General features: G+C 28.5%; 1 protein-coding gene across 4 annotated transcripts in view; it reads left to right on the plus strand.

Moving 5' to 3' along the window:
* LOC123264897 overlaps window positions 1-20,376 on the plus strand; it is a 45,782-nt gene that overhangs the window by 20,221 nt on the left and 5,185 nt on the right. For all 4 annotated transcript variants that reach the window (XM_044728416.1, XM_044728414.1, XM_044728415.1 and 1 more), the window contains 4 exons: window positions 3,541-3,719; window positions 6,910-6,975; window positions 17,861-18,055; window positions 19,742-20,011. In XM_044728416.1, coding sequence (XP_044584351.1) covers window positions 3,541-3,719; window positions 6,910-6,975; window positions 17,861-18,055; window positions 19,742-20,011 — 710 coding nt within the window. The remainder of the gene's footprint in view (window positions 1-3,540; window positions 3,720-6,909; window positions 6,976-17,860; window positions 18,056-19,741; window positions 20,012-20,376) is intronic.

A 20,376-nucleotide genomic window follows, 5' to 3' on the forward strand; every position in this document is an offset into this window, starting at 1 on the left:
GCAACCCGACACACGAGTGCGTATAACCAGCCGCGAACGAGTCAAGAGGAACGACCGTCTGGAGTCTGGAGATGTTATCATCCTCAGACTAACCAACCAGTTGCTGAATGTGTACACTGTTGTTGTTGTTGTTGTTGTTGTTGATGGTGTTGTTGCTATTGCCAGTGGTGCCAGTGGTGTTTCAAGTTAAAGCGTCAAAGTTAACCACCAGACCGGTGTAGTCTGGCAAGTCATGATCGTGTTACCTCGAGATATTTCTATCAAGAGATGTTACCTTACCGGCTCTCTTGACATCAATACCAACTTGGTTGTAGTTCACTGGTCACTCATTTTTCAGCTGATGTTCACAGAAAAGACACGTGGGTGTGTTCGCGGAAACACTTCCGTAGTATATGTACACACACACACACACGTCTATAACCAATCTAACAGACGTTTTTGTTCATTTATCTGTATCCTATGGATGCTAGCTGGATGTCTTTGTAAATGTGATATGACGTAGGCGTAACCTCAATGATCTGACGGAAAATAGGTTTAAACTTGGCGTGTGTGTAAATTATTAACTCCATCCAGGTTCAAAGGAGATCATACGATGTACTTGAATGCGCATATTTATTCATAAGCTTGCTTTGTATTATTGTTAGACTAGTTATGGGAAGTAGGCTCCTTTGTCTAACATTTTATTAATTATGGGTTATAATACTTTTTTTTTTCCCATCCCGTCTTTGTGGGATAAGATGCTATTTTTGGATTTATACTTCTGGTGGGCGAGCACTTTCTTCTACCGTGGGTTTATATTGAAGCTCACTTTCGGTAGTTTTGACACCGGGCTCACGGATTTTTACGTGGGAGATTCTAATTAGTTGGATTGTAAAGGTTACGAGGACAAGAATCATTACCATGTTCTGATTTTGTAATTAAGACTTGTGTTATTCTAATCCTTTACTTGTAATGTGGTCCATTAGACGCTGACATTAGTCCAACGGGAAATTAAACTTAAGTATTGAATTGTAAACATGTTAAAAGTGGTAATTGTAATGGAACATTGTAAGAATATGAAATAAACTGTTGTTAATCCTTTAATGAGTTTTATTTAAATTATTTTTAGAGCTGCCAAAATAAGTTTAGGAGTAAATGGGTATACACCGATTAAAAATATGTTAGAAGCATTAGGGTGGTTGTCTGTAAGACAAAGAATGATCTACAATTCATGTATACACAGAAAAAAAGAATTTTTTGTCTCAAATAAATCTATTTATTTGAGTCGTTTTTAAAAATATTTCTTTATAACTATATACATTTGGTATAAGTAAATATAACAGTTGACTCAAAGAATTATTTTATTATTTGTCAGAAATATATGATTTATTTGTGGTAAAAATGCTAAGTTTGTCCGAAACAACAACATAGTCAACTTGAAGAGGAATTCACAATTGTGGCAGATATTGTAATAAGCAGAGGTCATGACAGAAGAGATTAGCAAAAAACGGTCTTTAGCATCGTTGAATAAATAATGTCTATTAATACCCGGATAATTATAACCGTTAAAGGAAACACGAGTAGCATACGCCTTTATTAATTATTTTATAAAAGGAGTTTACTCGTCTCCTTAACCCGTCGCCATTTATGGTATCAGATATGCACTCTCTCATAAGTTACTCTTCGGGATAAGTTATGACTGTTTTTACTTAACGTAATAAAAATTATCCGTAATATTTGTTGAAATTGAAAGCATCTTATGTATATACATTACGTTATATTTATATATTTATTAAATGCGCAATTATAGTTACAGTTGTGAGTTATAATTCTTATACTGTAACTTTCAATGCGGAACTAGGAAATTAAATAGTGAGGTATATCAGTGTAAATGTACATAAATAATTCTCAAAAGATAAATTCATTTAATGGTCGATTAATGTACGTCTAGTCATGATCATGAAACTTTTATCTTCGAGGTAAAATGAGAGAAAAAGCATTTTAAATCAGGAAATCCTGTGGCTAATGAAAGTTTAAATATTAAATATAACAAGCGAATTTATACGTCCTGTCACTTTTAATAATTATAAATTATAATTATATGTTATTTACTTCATTTTGAATTGAATGTAGGTTTTTATTCCCCCTAAATCCTTCTTAGATACTATCGTTTTGTTAATTAGATTAGTATTTTATTGCGAAGTCAGAAATTATGTAATTATAATTTTATGTAAGTGTATTATATGGCTTTTTTGTGCTATGCATTTCGACAGATGTAATTTGATATTTTACTGTTGGAAAGTCTTAGAAATTAAAAATTAAGTTTTTGTAAATTAGCCCTAAGGTAAAACCCCCAATAGATGATCATGTACCAGTATATGATCAATCCATGTATTTGTATACCTATATTTGTGAATATAGATATACAAATACATGGAGTGATCATATACTGGTACGTGATCATCTATTGGGGCTTTTACCTTAAGGTAAAAGCCCCAATTATTCACAGGGGTCTAAAAATTGGTTTATTTGTGGTAAATAAATCATAGTTGCACAGAAAAAAAGAAATATTTGATCGAAATAAGATTTATTTGTGCCAAATATATAAGATATTTGGATACGGCCAAATAAATATTTATTTCTGGCAAATATATAATATATTTTAGCGAATTAGTTGCGTAAAATAAATAGTTTATTCATGGTAAAGATATGGTTTATTTGTGGTAAATAAATCATAGTTGACGACAATAATGAACTTTTAAAATTTATTGTAACATTAAAGTTAGCTGTCACTTGACCAATTTTTAATTTTATTTAACGAATAAATTAATTCTAAAAAATTATTTTTTTAAAATTGGATTTTTAATTTTTTAAAATTTCTACATGTCAATTTTTTTTTATTTTTTTTTGCCATAATTTATTTGTTAACAAAAGTTCTAAAAATTATTAAATATCTGGTAAATTAATTTTATCAATTTTCAGAAATTATAATGGCTTTAAAATGAAAAAAAAAATTATTTTCTATTCTTTTAGTTGAATAATGAAATATTTTCCGTGTCTTCTATTGAATGAAAGTGTTAAGATTTGTTTTCGTAAAATATAATATTTTAAACACCTTACCATATAGGTTAGGTATGACTTTTTTTAATCCCCAATTAATGAATAGTTATTAATTAATATTATTTATGCAAATAAACTATTTTTTGAAACATCGCTGTAGCTTAAGTTGTAATCAAAACTTTCAAATTTTGTTTTCAACGTTCAAGTGACGTCATGAGAGCAGTAGTTGAGAGTTTTAATGCCAAAGATGTCGTTGTTTCGGACAAACTTAGCATCTTTACCACAAATAAATGATATATTTCTGACAAATAATAAAATAATTCTTTGAGTCAACTGTTATATTTACTTGTACCAAATGTATACAGTTATAAAGAAATATTTAAAAAAACGACTCAAATAAATTGATTTATTTGAGACAAATAATTATTTATTTCTGTGTGAACAAGATCTAGTATCTGGTATCTGGTATCTAAAATGATGTGTAAATTATAAATGTTCCAGGCCGTGAAGCTGGAGTCGGTGCATCCGGGAAGAACACGTTACCTGGTAGTTGTGTCCTGCAATGGTCGACAGGATGCTGAAGAGAGTTGTCTGCTCGGTATCGACTGTCATGCAAGAGCGACTGTCGGTCTGGTTCTCCGGGTTCTGGCTGACACCGCCATCACCCTCGACGGCGACGGGTAAGTTCCTTTATTATAATCATAATTATTCGATTTTTTCTATTTAATTCCGGCAGTTTGTTGCGTAACCTCTTATCAGACAATTAACATAAATAAACAGCCATTAAATAGAGCAACGAGTAGAGCACCACCAACCAGAAAGATACAAAGCCGTTTAAATAATCATAATGCCTTTTAAAACACATTCCGAAGAAAGAGATAGTAGCAGATGCGTATACATAATAAATAATACCGTATGTATACATGTGTGTGTATGTAAGCAATAATGGCACATCGAGAGTAAAGAAAATGAATGCGCCGGTCACTTGGCGTTCCGGTCGATGTCAACGAACCCCAGGACGCTCCGTTTCTTTCTTCCATTCTTCATCTAAACCGTCATGCATCCTCTCTACTTATGCTGTGTAATGCATCTCTTATGTTCCATTACACGCATCTATTAATGTGTAAATTACCTTTGCATATCCATATCAACATAAGGACAATTCGAGACTTATAAGAATATTTTGTGATAAAAAACATGTTTCAATTTAACACTTTTTCCATTGGCTCAACATGATACAATCCGTTTGGAATGCCAAAGATCTTGAAGATTAATTAATTATAAGCAATTTTGCAGTCACTGTGTGACTGCCGTGAGTTGTGAGCTATAAATAAATAAAATTTTGATTTATTAAATAATAAATTTTGTTAAATTGCACTGTAATTTATTAAATATTGACGTTTTTAAAGATATAAGCTCATCCCGATGTTACACTAATCAAGAGCTTTCATTTGAGTACCCACATCAATTTTTGATATATTTTTCATATATACATATATATAATATATATTATATATAAATATATAAAATATATGAAAAATTGATGTGGGTACTTAAATGAAAGCTCTTGATGAGTGTAACATCAGGATGAGCTTATATCTTTAAAAATGTCAATATTTCACAAGATACAAGGTCGGTTCTAAATTATGTTAAATTGCACTGTACACGGAAAGAACAAGATGATACTGGATATCATCCCAGATTATACTGAGTGAAAAAAATTTTTAGATAGCAACTAGTATAATCCAGATTACAACTAATATTATCCAGATTACAATGAGTATAATCTGGATTATACTAGCTCCTATTTGAAATTTTTTTCATCAGATATCACTGAGTATAATCTGGGATGATATCCAGTGTTATCTTGTTTTTTCCGTGTACTTTTTTAAATATTGATGTTTTTAAAGATATAAGCTCATCCCGATGTTACACTCATCAAGAGCTTTCATTTGAGTACCCACATGCATTTCTATATATTTTTCATATATAAATATATATCATATATATATAAATATATAAAATATATGAAAAATTGATGTGGGTACTCAAATGAAAGGTCTTGATGAGTGTAACATCGGGATGAGCTTATATCTTCAAAAATGTCAATAGTTCACAAGATACCAGGTGATTTCTTAATTGTTGATATTTTTACAAAATTTTGTTTATTCTCTTAATAATATAGAAGAATGCAATTAATCCAAGTCTAGTCTCTTTTAATATTTGTAATATAAAAAGTATTTTATCTTCGCTAAGCATACTCGTAACTAGACACAGATATACAATTAACTACCACTACATATAATAGTAATATTCATTGCAAGTTGCTGACTAGCACACGTGACCCCCGTGGCGTACCGCGTAATACATACTCTACGCATAGTATTGTCTATATCTATATATGCAGAGGAGATATGAGTAGAAAGAGAATAAGAGCAGTTTATGTAACTACTAACGTGTGTGTCTGCATGAGCGTGTGTATGTTACGTACGCGAGTTTGTAATTAGCTGTGTGCTGCATGTAAGTCGACGCAGCAGCCGTACTCGTAATATAACTCAATGCTATGTTATAGAGAATATACAATGCGAGATACTTATGCCTTTTGTGTTATTCTGCTAGCTGGTTTTTATTTTTATGAGGTATTGTTAAGCTTTGGAAAGTGATAAATTTAGTAAAAAAATAATAATGTTCCTTCTAATCGCTGCACAGAAAAAAAGAATTATTTGTCTCAAATAAATCAATTTATTTGAGTCGTTTTTTTAAATATTTCTTTATAACTATATACATTTGGTACAAGTAAATATAACAGTTGACCCAAAGAATTATTTTATTATTTGTCAGAAATATATCATTTATTTGTGGTAAAGATGCTAAGTTTGTCCGAAACAACGACATCTTTGGCATTAAAACTCTCAACTACTGCTCTCATGACGTCACTTGAAAGTTTTGATTACAACTTAAGCTACAGCGATGTTTCAGAAAATAGTTTATTTGCATACATAATAGTGTTTGCATAAATAATATTAATTAATAACTATTCATTAATTGGGGATTAATAGAAGACACGGAAAATATTTCATTATTCAACTAAAAGAATAGAAAATAATTTTTTTTTTCATTTTAAAGCCATTATAATTTCTGAAAATTGATAAAATTAATTTACCAGATATTTAATAATTTTTATAACTTTTGTTAACAAATAAATTATGGCAAAAAAAATAAGAAAAAAAAATTGACATGTAGAAATTTTAAAAAATTAAAAATCCAATTTTTAAAAAATAATTTTTTAGAATTAATTTATTTGTTAAATAAAATTAAAAATTGGTCAAGTGACAGCTAACTTTAATGTTACAATAAATTTTAAAAGTTCATTATTGTCGTCAATTATGATTTATTTACTACAAATAAACCATATCTTTACCATGAATAAACTATTTATTTTACGCAACTAAATCGCTCAAATATATTATATATATATTTGGCCATATCCAAATATCTTATATATTTGGCACAAATAAATCTTATTTCGATTAACTATTTCTTTTTTTCTGTGTGGAAAAATGATTAAATTTGAATTAGATAAAAAATCAACAAAATTTAAATCTAAAATTGAGGAAACGATATTTGATGCAATAAAAAAATGTTACTTAATCGATAATTAAATCTCTGCATCAATATAAAAGTCTAGTGAGAAAAGGAAAACTGCTAATAGGTGATAACCGTTAATTATTATCAGCACAATAACATACTAACCGATCAAAGTGTTTATCTGGCTGTTAATTTATGTTAAATTAGTTGTTAAAAGATAAAAAAGGCGACGCCTACACGGATCACTGGTTCTCATTTCCGGTTTGACTTTCTCACTTTCAGGGGCTTCAGCGTAAGCGTATGCGGTTGTCAGCACATCTTTAAGCCGGTGTCTGTTCAAGCGATGTGGTAAGTTTTAATCATAATTATCATTACTCTTATCATTGTTATTATTTGAGGAATCTTTAAAAACTTGAATTTCCTTTTTACTATTTATAAACAAGCTTCCATCATCCTCCATCTCGTAATCGCGGGTAGAGAATCTCCCGGAAGTGTTAAACACAACAGTTCGGAGAATATAAGCGTGGGTTTACTTCCTTGAGAATTTACCATCGATCAAATAAATGTAATAACCTTTTTGTTTACTTCGATTATTAACAATACGGAAGAGAACTACTTTAAAATCACCTAGAATACTCAGAATGCTTCCTTATTATCTTTTGGTCACTCACTTGCAGCTCTAAAAATTGAAAAAATTATTTAGTTACCTCTGGCTTTTTTTTAGTAGCTTCAAAACAGTGTTCCAAATTAGGTTCCAAAAAGCTAGACCAAAAAACTCTATAGTTTCCATAAAAAAATCATGTTTTTCAGACTTATAATCCAAAATAAGAGCAATTTCTGATTTTTTGGATATTTTGGCTCTAAAAATTGGAAAAACTCTTTAGTTACGTCTGGATTCTTTTTGGTAGCTGCAAAACATTGTTCCGAACCAGGTTCCAAAAATCCAAACCAAAAAACTTCCATAGTTTCCACAAAGAAAGCATATTTTCCAGATATGAAACCTAATATGAAGATTATGACTGATTTTTTGCACAATTTGGCTCTAAAAATTGGAAAAACTATTTATTTACGTCTGAATTTTTTTCAGTAGCTTCAAAACATTGATTTTAATTAGGTTCCAAAAAGCCAGATTCAAAAACTCCATAGTTTCCATAAAAAATCCATATTTTACAGACATGAAATCTAATATGACAGTTATGACTGATTTTTTGGACAATTTGGCTCTAAAAATTGGAAAGACTACTAAATTAGATCTGGCTTTCTTTTTAGTAGCTTTAGGACGTCGTTCCAAATTAGGTTCCAAAAAGTCAGACCAAAAATCTATTAAGTTTCCATAAAAAACCATATTTTCCAGACTTATAATCCAAAACAAAAGCGATATCTAATTTTTTGGATATTTTGGCTTTAAAAATTGGAAAAACTATTGGGACGGCCTCTTTTACCCAGATTCCGATTACACAGATGGCGCTATTACCCAGATCCCTTTGACACATATCCCGATTACGCAGATTGTGATTAAACAGATTTTCTATTACACAGATTACTTATTACTCAGATAACCGATTACACAGAAAATCTTTAACGCAGATCCCGATGACGCAGATAATTTAAATTTTTAAATGATAAATGCCATAATGAAGCCAAGCACTAAAAGTGCCTGAAATTTTTAAATTGCCGCCATCAAAACATGCCGGATGAGCATGTAATCTAGCTATTGGTTGAATTTAAGGTTCAAGGTGTGCACGGAGCGCTTTATTGAAGTATCTACAGTGTATATGTGTAAAATCCCGCGTTGGTTGAATTTTTTATTAGATACTTGATATAATGAATCAACAAATGAATCAACAAAATTACAGGTTAAAGATTAGAGCTATATAGGTAAGTAAACATATTTATTATTTATATTAAAAATTCGGGTTTGAAGTTTAAATATAATTAGTTCAATTACCCCCAAGCGGGGATGAATCGAACCATTTGACGCGTTTGCATAAATTAATCATTTAAGAATCAATGTTGTTTATTGACTAATTTATGGATCGATAATTAGAGAAGACATAATAAATTAGCATTCCGAGAAAAAAAAAATTAGACAAACGGTTGACCCTGAAGGCCATCCCTACAACTTCCCGCCACTTACATACCTAGGCGCTTAAAATTGCACTAATAATTGCTCTTCGAGCTCAAAAAAATAACTTATGTCTTATTTTGAGCTCTCCAAGCTCAAAGAGATAGTCTTTCTATACTTTTGACATAGAATTTAATTTCACATAACTTCACACTAATAGATTTGTTTATAGTTAAAAAGATTTGTTAATATTTAACAAATCATTTATTAGAAGCCATTTGTTAGGCCTTAACAAATATTTCTTAGTATTTAAAAAGATTTATTAATACTTAATAAATGAATATCAGATTTATTGAATACAAACAAATCATTTTGAATACTAAGAAATATTTATTTAACATTAAGAAATGGTCTTTAATAAATGATTTGTTAGCTATTAACAAATATTATTTAATACAAATAAATCCTTCTATCAGTGCAGTCAATTCGTTCAAGAGATATCATAAACGAAAGAAAACCGAAAAGTGTTTTCTGCACATAACTTCACATAATTTCACATAATTTCACATAATTTCAGTCGATTCGTTCAAGAGAAATCATGAACGAAAGAAAACCGAAAAGTGTTTCCTGCACATAATTTCACATAATTTCAGTCGATTCGTTCAAGAGAAATCATGAACGAAATAAAACCGAAAAGTGTTTTCTGCACATAACTTCACATAATTTCACATAATTTCACATAATTTCAATCAATTCGTTCAAGTGTTTTTTCCACATAACTTTACATAATTTTGCATAAGTTCACATAACATTGCTTTTCGGATCGTTTTTGATGAGATAGTATAATTTTTAGACTTTTGAGCTCGAAGAAGCATAGAAAAGCTATCTCTCCAAGCTCGGAGAGCTCAAAATAATACATAAATCGATCCAATTATTATACGAGGGATTTTCAAATCGAAAAAATTTACCCTGATTCGTTCTTATATTTGGTCCTATTTTAATTTTTACATATGTTCACTTATGTAAATTTTCTTTATATATTTCAATATATCTTTTAATATATAATATATATATAACTTTACTTTTTTTTAATAAATATTTGTATTATTTTTAATAGTTTTTAAATTTATTAATTACTATTGATTTTATATATTTCTTAATATATAAAGATTATAATCTATAAAATTTTTAATTCAAAGTAGGGGAGAAGGGGGTCAATTGAACCCAAAAATTTTCATCAATTTTTTATTATTCGAATTAAAACTAAATAATATTTTTTTTTTCTTGGAATGGTAATTTATTATGTCTTCTCTAATTATCGATCCATAAATTAGTCAATAAACAACATTGATTCTTAAATGATTAATTTATGCAAACGCGTCAAATGGTTCGATTCATCCCCGCTTGGGGGTAATTGAACTAATTATATTTAAACTTCAAACCCGAACTTTTAATATAAATAATAAATATGTTTACTTACCTATATAGCTCTAATCTTTAACCTGTAATTTTGTTGATTCATTATATCAAGTATCTAATAAAAAATTCAACCAACGCGGGATTTTACACATATACACTGTAGATACTTCAATAAAGCGCTCCGTGCACACCTTGAACCTTAAATTCAACCAATAGCTAGATTACATGCTCATCCGGCATGTTTTGATGGCGGCGATTTAAAAATTTCAGGCACTTTTAGTGCTTGGCTTCATTATGGCATTTATCATTTAAAAATTTAAATTATCTGCGTCATCGGGATCTGCGTTAAAGATTTTCTGTGTAATCGGTTATCTGAGTAATAAGTAATCTGTGTAATAGAAAATCTGTTTAATCACAATCTGCGTAATCGGGATATGTGTCAAAGGGATCTGGGTAATAGCGCCATCTGTGTAATCGGAATCTGGGTAAAAGAGGCCGTCCCAAACTATTTAGTTACCTCTGTCTTCTTTTAAGTAGCTGCAAAACATTGTTCTGAACCAGGTACCTAAAATTTAGACCAAAAAACTCTATAGTTTCCATAAAAAATCATTTTTTCCAGGCATACAATCCAAAATAAGAGCGAGATATGATTTTTTTGGGTATTTTGGCCTTAAAAATTGGAAAAGCTGTTTAGTCACCTCTGGCTTCTTTTTAGTAGCTGCAAAACATTGTTCCGAACCAAGTTCCAAAAATCCAGACCAAAAATCTTCATAGTTTCCCTAAAAAATCATATTTTCCAGACATCAAATCTAATATGAAGATTATGACTGATTTTTTGGACAATTTGGCTCTAAAAATTGGAAAAATTAGTTAATTACATCTGGCTTTTTATAAATAGTTTTAAGACATTGTTCTAAATTAGGTTCCAAATATCCAGACCCAAAAACTCCATAGTTTCCATAAAAAATCATATTTTCCAGACACAAATTCTAAAACGAAGGTAATGACTAATTTTTAGGACAATTTGGCTTTAAAAACTAAAAAAAGCATAAAAATATGATCCCGATCTAGTTTTTGAAAAGTCATAACAAAAAACTAGGTCACAGTGACAGTGTCACCCATAAAAATGGTTCCTAGCCAAGTTGTTGATCAACAAGCGTTATGATCTTGAGGATGAAAGAGAGTAAATAATCGATCGTAATATTATTATTAGTCTTTAGTATTTTAAGAGCCAGATAGTAATAGGTACTAACTTATATTAGCATCACCACGTGGCTCTCAATATAAGTGGGGATTGAACCAACGCCCGCGCCATTTATGGCTGCGATAACGTACCGGGCCAATTCGAAAAGAAATAGACGGCCAATAAGTAATACCCGATGGACAATCGAGGCAATTTGGTTTCGAGCAGGTCAAAGGTTTATTAATTAATATTGTTGGTGGTATCTAGACCAGAGGATGAAAACCAGTGCGGAATATGAAACAGTGAAAGAAACTGGAGCGAGTGTAAAGGTGAATATAAAGAAGCGTATGAAAAGAAAATAATATGGGCAAGATTTAGTACAAATGTATATACGGGCAGTGGGTCAGCCGGTTGCCAGTCTTCCATTCACCAGACAGTTGCCCTGAGACATTGCGGCGACTACGGCAACGTTTATAAGTATAAGTATAAGGGAATGGACACAGTAAAGAACCCACGCGTACTTCGATGCTCGATCGAAAGTCCCGTCTTGCCACTAAGCGTCTAAGGAGGTTACGTGGGTATAGAAAAATACTTTAAAAACACGACGCTATCCGGGTCATGCAGACTCGAGTTTGAACAAATCACTCACCAAGCTTCATATCATCATCGTCGAATTTCAAATTTAAGCAATTCTGGCTTTGACCGTTAGTTCTCGGTAGCTTTGAAGTTGTCTTCGCTTACAGGCGAATAAATCTTCAAGTTATAATGAGTTTCTAGTTGTTAGTTTCATGTTTTATCAGTTTTAAAGGAATTTTAGTGATATTTTTGCTAAAATGTCAAATTTTGGAAAGCTCTGATGATTATTTGGAAGATATCAAGCTAATTTTTTGATTTTGATCAATTAGTGAGACTAAAAAATCAAATTTTGGAGTGATAATGATGCAATTTAATAAAAATTGTCCAGTTTTGATCAATTTCAAAGAAACTTCAAAGATTTGAGTGATGATTTGCCAAATTATCATTTTAGAAAGACTTATTGATGATTTGGAAGATATAAAGCCGATTTTTCGATTATTTGATCCATTAGTGATACTATAAGATCAAATTTTGGTGCTATAATTATGCAATTTAATAAAAACTGTCCAGTTTTTATCAATTTCAAAGGAACTTCAAAGATTTGAGTGATGATTTGCCAAATTCTCATTTTAAAAAGATTTATTGATGATTTGGAAGACACAAAGCTAATTTTTGATTGTTTGATCGGTTAGTGAGCCTAAAAGATCAAATTTTGGTGCTATAACGATGCAATTTAATAAAAACTGTCCAGTTTTGATCAATTTTAAAGAAACTTTGAAGATTTGAGTAATTTTTTGATTATTTAATTAGTTAGCGTAATTAAAAGATCAAATTCTGAAGCAATTTGATGAAATTGTCGAGTTTTCGATGCCTTTTGATCCATAATGATGTTTTGAGTAACAATTCATCAATAAATCTTGCTACAAATCCAATTTCTTGGATATTTTTATCAAAATAATGAATTTCTAATTGATTTTTTGATTATTTGATCAGTCAGTGAGACTAAAAGTTCAAATTCTGAAGAAATTCAATGATAATTGTCCACATTTTAGTGTATTTTAATCCATAATGCTGTTTTGAGCAACAATTCATAAGTAAATCTTGCTTCAAAGCTAATTTCTTGGATATTTTCATCAAAATAATGAATTTCTAGTTGATTTCTTGATTATTTAATCAGTTAGTGAGACTAAAAGTTCAAATTTTGAAGCAATTCAATGAAATTGTCCACTTTTTTAAGTCTTTTGATCCATAATGATGTTTTGAGCCATAATTCATCAGTAAATATTGCTCCAAAGCCAATTTCTTGGATATTTTTATCAAAATAATGAATTTTTCGTTGATCTAATGCAAATTTATGAACCAAAACTCAGAATTTGGTCCACTTCTGATCAATTTGAAGCAAAAAAGGATTTAGAAGACGTTTTTTAACAAAAATGACACGTTGCGATAGCGAAAATAGATCCAGCAAGCGTTTATCAGCAATCTTTTGATCTTCTAAAAGAGATTTGTAAGAAAAAGCAGGCGTAACTTGAAATGACCCGTCGACAGAGATTAAACCAAGCGTTTCTTATTAGCAGCCCGCGAACTCGTGCGTATTTAAATGAAACAGGTGCAAAATAAAACGGCAGACACCTACATCATCCCACGAGTAACTCACCAGCAGGCAATACTATATATGGATGCTCCGTCACTCTTGAGTTTATTAAATCAAGCTTTCGGTTCTGAGAATACTGCCGCTGATCTGACAGCTGGGGAATAAATCGATCCAGATGATAGTTTGTCCAAGTGATTTGACCACCGAATTAAATCTAACATTTGTATTACAACCAATCGCTAAAAATAAACAGTTTAACTTTTATAGGAAGGGAGAAATGGTCTTGCGCGAGGTCATAAAGACCTCGATCAGCTGAAAATAGCTCGCTAGTAAAGTCAACCGGCATCACATCACTGTTAGAATCTCCACATTTATTTTTCAACTTGTAAGTTATTATATCGAGATCCGGAAAAGCAATTCCTGCTAATTAGAAACAAGATACTTAACTTGCTCTTAAGTACTCACCGCTTTTTATGGAGTAGAAATTCTCCATTTGTTGCCGATCCTACCCAAGATCTTTGTGAATCTTCTAAGAAGATCTGATCAGGTGAAAGTCCCAACTTGTCTCCGGTACTCACTTCCTGGACGTCTTCAACTAGACACTGGATTTACTAACTGACCTTTGTCTTTCTCTCCAGCCACTCCTTTAGTTTACAGTCTAGTTTATTTTCGCTGGAAAAAGTCTTGGGTGACATCTGACGTGTCGTTTAGCGATTAGTCATTGTAGACAGTTGAAAAGGCTTAGCAGAAGTACTTAATAGCTCTTTTTGTCAGGTCAATTGATTAATTGGATCTTGATGGGGTTATTGAAGTATTCTTACGGAGAATTGATCACTTGGAAGATGTTCAGACTTAAAGTAAGAGATGGAATTCAATTTTTTGGTTATTTTGATCGAAATAGAGGTTGTGTACTGGTTTTTTGGGTTTTGGATGATTTTTAGAGTTCAATTGAACCTTTATGATGCAAAAATGGTTTAAATTTTGATGAAATTGAACCTTACAAGTGTTTTTTGACAGAAAAAATGGAGGAAACTCTTTTTTGAGTTGTTTTTTTATTCAAAAGTCTGATTTTGGGTATTTTTAATAAGTTTTTCAATGTTTTTTCGGTGTTTGGGTTGGTTTTTTGGGTTCTGGATGACTTATAAGGTTCAATTGAACCTTTTTGATGCAAAAAAGGTTCAAATTTTAACCAAATTAAACCTTAAAGATGTTTTTGGCAGAAAAAATGGAGGTAGCTCTTTTTTAGGTTGTTTTTTACTCTAAAAATCTGATTTTGATTAATTTTAACAAATTTTTCAATGTTTTTAGGGTTTTGGATGATTAATGGGTTCAATTGAACCTTTTTGATGCAAAAATAGTTTAAATTTTGATAAAATTGAACCCTAGAGATGTTTTTTGGCAGAAAAAATGGAGTAAACTCTTATTTAGGTTGTTTTTGACTCAAAAGTCTGATTTTGATTAATTTTAACAAGTTTTTCAATGTTTTTTGGGTTTTGTATGACTTATTGGGTTCAATTGAACCTTTTTGATGCAAAAATGGTTTTCAAGCTAAAAAAAAAAACACTTTTTTAGGTTGTTTTTTACTCAAAAGTCTGATTTTGGTTAATTTTTGAAAGTTTTTCAATGTTTTTTTTGGCTCAAATCACTAAAGTTGACTTTTTTAATGCCCAAATTATAAAAAAAAAAATAAAATAATAAATATAAATATGTAAATTTCGTGAATTTAATGTGAAGAAATGTGCAAAAAAATCAATTTCTAAGTAATTTTTCATAAAAAAGTTTAATTTTTATTGAATTTTAGAAATTTTTGAGCTTCAAATTGTTCTATCATATTTTATTAATGTTAGAATTTTCAAATTTGTTAATAAAATAATTTTTTCCATAAATTTGAAGTTAAAATTTTGCAATTTAAAAACAAAAATCTTCTAATTCTTCTTAAAATTCTAAATTACCTTTTTAATTAAATTAAACATTACAAATCTTCTTGACGTAATACTTATCATTCCATCAATCTAAAGATATTCTTCACTCCAAACATCGCTTATTGCTTATTACAAAATGTAAGAAATAAGAAACATATAAAGTTAAATCGGCTATCTACAAAATCAAACTTTTTCATTTTATCAGCAGTTTTGTTTCAACCGTGTAGTCTATGATGTGAATCTTTTCCCAGATGCTCTTTTGTATATCTATCTATCCTTACAAACTCACATATATATTTATATATTTATGTATCCATGAGTTTTCACATTCTCCGTCATTCCTGTACCAAGGTCGACTGGTCTCTGAAAGACTGAACCACTGAGTGCATAAGTGTACATGTGCAAAGGAACTAAACAACAAAACTAAAGATTCCATCCTAGTGATTTATCGTCGCATCGAGAGATCGTTTAACAATCCTCTTCACTCACTATCTTTAAATATATATATGTATATATTATTATTTATGTAAAAAACAACGCAAAACCTTGCATACCTTTTAGAAGTTGACGCAAATTAATCACACTTACTTTTTTTTTTAAGTTAAAAATTTTTTATTTCAATAATAATAACAATATTTCTAAACACATAATTAAGAAATAACCTTGTATCTTGTAAAATATTGACATTTTCAAAGAAATAAGCTCATCCTGATGTTACACTCATCGAGACCTTTCATTTGAGTACCCACATCAATTTTTCATATATTTTATATATTTATATATATTATATATATGTATGTATGAAAAATATATCAAAAATGCATGTGGGTACTCAAATGAAAGATCTTGATGAGTATAACATCACGATGAGCTTATATCTTTAAAAATATCAATAATTAAGAAATTACCTTATATTTTGTCAATTACTGACATTTTTAAAGATATAAGCTCATTTCGATGTTATACTATTCAAAACCTTTCATTTGAGTACCCACATCAATATTTCATATATTTTATATATTTATATATACCTATATATATATATATATATATATATATATATATATATATATATATATATATATATATATATATATATGAATGAAAAATATGTAAAAAATGCATGTGGGTACTCAAATGAAAGCTCTTGATGAGTGTAACATCACGATGAGCTTATATCTGTAAAAATATCAATAATTACCTTATATTTTGTCAATTACTGACATTTTTAAAGATATAAGCTCATTTCGATGTTATACTCTTCAAAACCTTTCATTTGAGTACCCACATCAATATTTCATATATTTTATATATTTATAATTATTTATATATGAAAAATATGTAAAAAATGCATGTGGGTACTCAAATGAAAGCTCTTGATGAGTATAATATCCGAATGAGCTTATATTTTTAAAATATATATTATATATATGTATATATGAAAAATATATCAAAAATGCATGTGGGTACTCAAATGAAAGTTCTTGATGAGTGTAACATCAAGATGAGCTTATATCTTTAAAAATGTCAATATTAAAGAAAATACAGTGCAATTTAACAAGAGTCATTATTTAATAAAGCAAAATTTTATTTATTTATAGTTTACATAGTGACTGCAAGTTTGCTAGTAATAATAATAATAATAATAATAATAATAATTTTAAAGTCATAAAAATAAAAACCGATTTGTAAAACCGCTTGAAGTTGAAGACTATAAAAATATTTTATGTCCATGTCAGATTTTATTGTCAAATAATTTTCCAACGAACAATGTTGCTTAGATTAGATTATAAAGCAAGGTTAGGTCAAAGTAATAAGGAATTGTGTGGTTTTACCTCCTCTGTTCCTCTTTCTCCTTTCCTCCTTCTTCTCACTCCCCCTTTTGCAACCGGAAGCGATAATGCGTATCACTGTTGATTTGCGATTCGTGTTTTCGATATTAAGCCATTTGGTTGACAATCAGCAGCGTTTGTTTAATTAAACTGCGTCGCTGACTCTTAATTAATCAGCAGGGGAGCCGCGGCTTCTGGTTATATCATTCTGTTGAGTGTTAATACTTTAATACAATAATTGGCTGTATGATAATGCGATGACGAGAGGCGAGGGCGTATTTTATTACAAATGCGTCAGTTTTATGGAATGTACGATCTTTTTACACTCTGTACACATGTTTTTATTATCTAACACCTAAAACGCGACCTTGGAGCTTGTTTCAATGCTTTGATCCTTCTTTTCATAGTTTATTTAAATTTATTTTCATAATTAAGTTTAAAAAAATTTATTTTGCTGAAAATTACAATTTGAAAAATTTTCAATAATTTTTTATTATTTTTTTTTTGCAAAATAATTAATTATTTTATTAAATTTAAAAAATTATTTTTGACATAAATTCTCCATAAAAATTCTTAAATCTTAAATTTTTTACTTAAAAAAAATTAATTGAATTATTTATGAAATAAAATAATTATTATCAGGTCAGCACTGCAGACATTGCACAAAGTATCGAGCAAAGCACGAGAACAAAACTATTTTTTGGGCGGATTGTCTCATGACTGGGTCAGCTACTATGAGCAGAGAATCGAGAGTGACCGGTCGTGTCTCAATGAGTGGCATGCGATGGATAATCTTGAATCTCGGAGGCCGCCATCGCCAGATAGTGTTAGGCATAAGTGAGTACCTGAAAATTATTCTAATTTCAATAAACTAACTTAATTAAATCTTTGCTTTTTATTTATAATTTTAGCAGTAAATTTATTTACCAGTATTAAATTATAATAGTCCTATCTTATGTTGGACCTAAAAAATGAAATTTTTATTAGTATTTTTTTTTTCGTGTTGACATTAACACTTATAAATTGTGACTGTGTGACACTTGAACAAATATTATTTATATTATTTTTATTGTAGTTATTTAAACTATAATTGATTCAAGTTTACGTTAAGGTTATTTTAATAAAATTTATCTTTATAATTTATTATTATTTTTATTATTTAAGATTTAAATTTAAATTAAAAGAAATAATAATAATAATTTTAAGGACTCAGGATTATTATTATGATTATTTTTTAAGATTAAAATTTTTATTCGAAAATAATAATGATAATAACAATTTTGAGAACTCAGGATTATTATTATTAATTATTATTATTTAAGATTAAAATTTTTATTCGAAAATAATAATAATAAAAATAATAATAATAATAATAATAATAATAATAATAATAACAATTTTAAGGACTCAGGATTATTATTAATTATTATTATTTAAGATAAAAATTTTTATTCGAAAAAAAAATAATAATAATAAAAATAACAATTTTAAGGACTCAGAATTATTATTAATTATTATTATGATTATTATTTTTTAAGATTAAACTTTTTATTCGAAAAATAATAATAATAATAACAATTTTGAGAACTCAGGATTATTATTATTAATTATTATTATTTAAGATTAAAATTTTTATTTGAAAATAATAATAATAATAATAATTTTAAGGACTCATAATTATTATTATGATTAATATTTTTTAAGATTAAAATTTTTATTCGAAAATAATAATAATAATAATTATAATAACAATTTTGAGAACTCAGGATTATTATTATTAATTATTATAAAAATTTTTATTCGAAAAAAAAATATTAATAATAACAACAATTTTAAGGACTCAGGATTATTATTATAATTATTATTTAAGATTAAAATTTTTATTCGGAAATAATAATAATAATAATAATAATAATAATAATAATAATAATCACAATTTTAAGGATTCAGAATTATTATTAATTATTATTATGATTATTATTTTTTAATATTAAACTTTTTATTCAAAAAAAATAATAATAATAATAACAACAATTTTGAGAACTCAGAATTATTATTATTTAAGATTAAAATTTTTATTCGAAAATAATAATAATAATAATAATTTTGAGAACTCAGGATTATTATTATTAATTATTATAAAAATTTTTATTCGAAAAAAAAAAATAATAACAACACTTTTAAGGACTCAGGATTATTATTAATTATTATTATTTAAGATAAAAATTTTTATTCGAAAAAAAAAAATAATAATAATAATAACAATTTTAAAGACTCAGGATTATTATTATTATTATGATTTAAGATTAAAATTTTAATTCGAAAATAATAATAACAATTTTAAGGATTCAGGATTATTATTATTAATTATTATTGTTGTTATTATTATTTGAAATTAAAATTTAAAAATTAAAAATAATTATAATTATAATACTTTTTAAGGACTAAAGATTATTGTTATTATTTTATTTTAATATTATTTCTTATGACATAATTAAATAAAAAAATTAAATTATTTAATAGACCACGAGAGCGAGAAGAAACCGAAGGTGTAATCCGCGCCACCTTGAAGGAAATAATGATGTCCGTGGACTTGGACGAGGTAACCTCCAAATACATACGCGGCAGACTAGAGGAGGATCTTGATATGGATCTCGGAGAATTCAAGCCGTTTATTGATCAAGAAATGCTCACTATTCTCGGGCAAATGGACGCTCCTACTGAAATTTTTGACCATGTGTATCTCGGCAGCGAGTGGAACGCCAGCAACCTTGAGGAGTTACAAAAGAATGGGTAAGTTTTTCTTTTTCTACTCCTAAATAATTATTTCTATTTTGTAACTTTAGTCTCTTGGATTACAAAATCAATGTACTTTTGTCATTTTTATTTTTAATTTGTTTATTGTTTCAGAATTTAAATCCCGGGGAATAAAAAATATTTTTTGATCTTGATACTGAGTTTATTTTTATCCAAAATTTTATTTGTAATTTCAAGGTTCTTTTTTTTTTCTAATTTATTTTCATTGAAAGTGAACAAGTATATTATTTAATTTTATTTTCTACAATTTATTTCTATTTTATTCAATGACTAAGCAACAAAATTGCTTTCCCTTTCATTTATCATAACTATTTCTAATACTTGTTCATACTTTCAATTTT

The sequence above is a fragment of the Cotesia glomerata genome, linkage group LG5, assembly GCF_020080835.1.
Source record: "Cotesia glomerata isolate CgM1 linkage group LG5, MPM_Cglom_v2.3, whole genome shotgun sequence".
Taxonomy (NCBI): Eukaryota; Metazoa; Arthropoda; class Insecta; order Hymenoptera; family Braconidae; genus Cotesia; species Cotesia glomerata.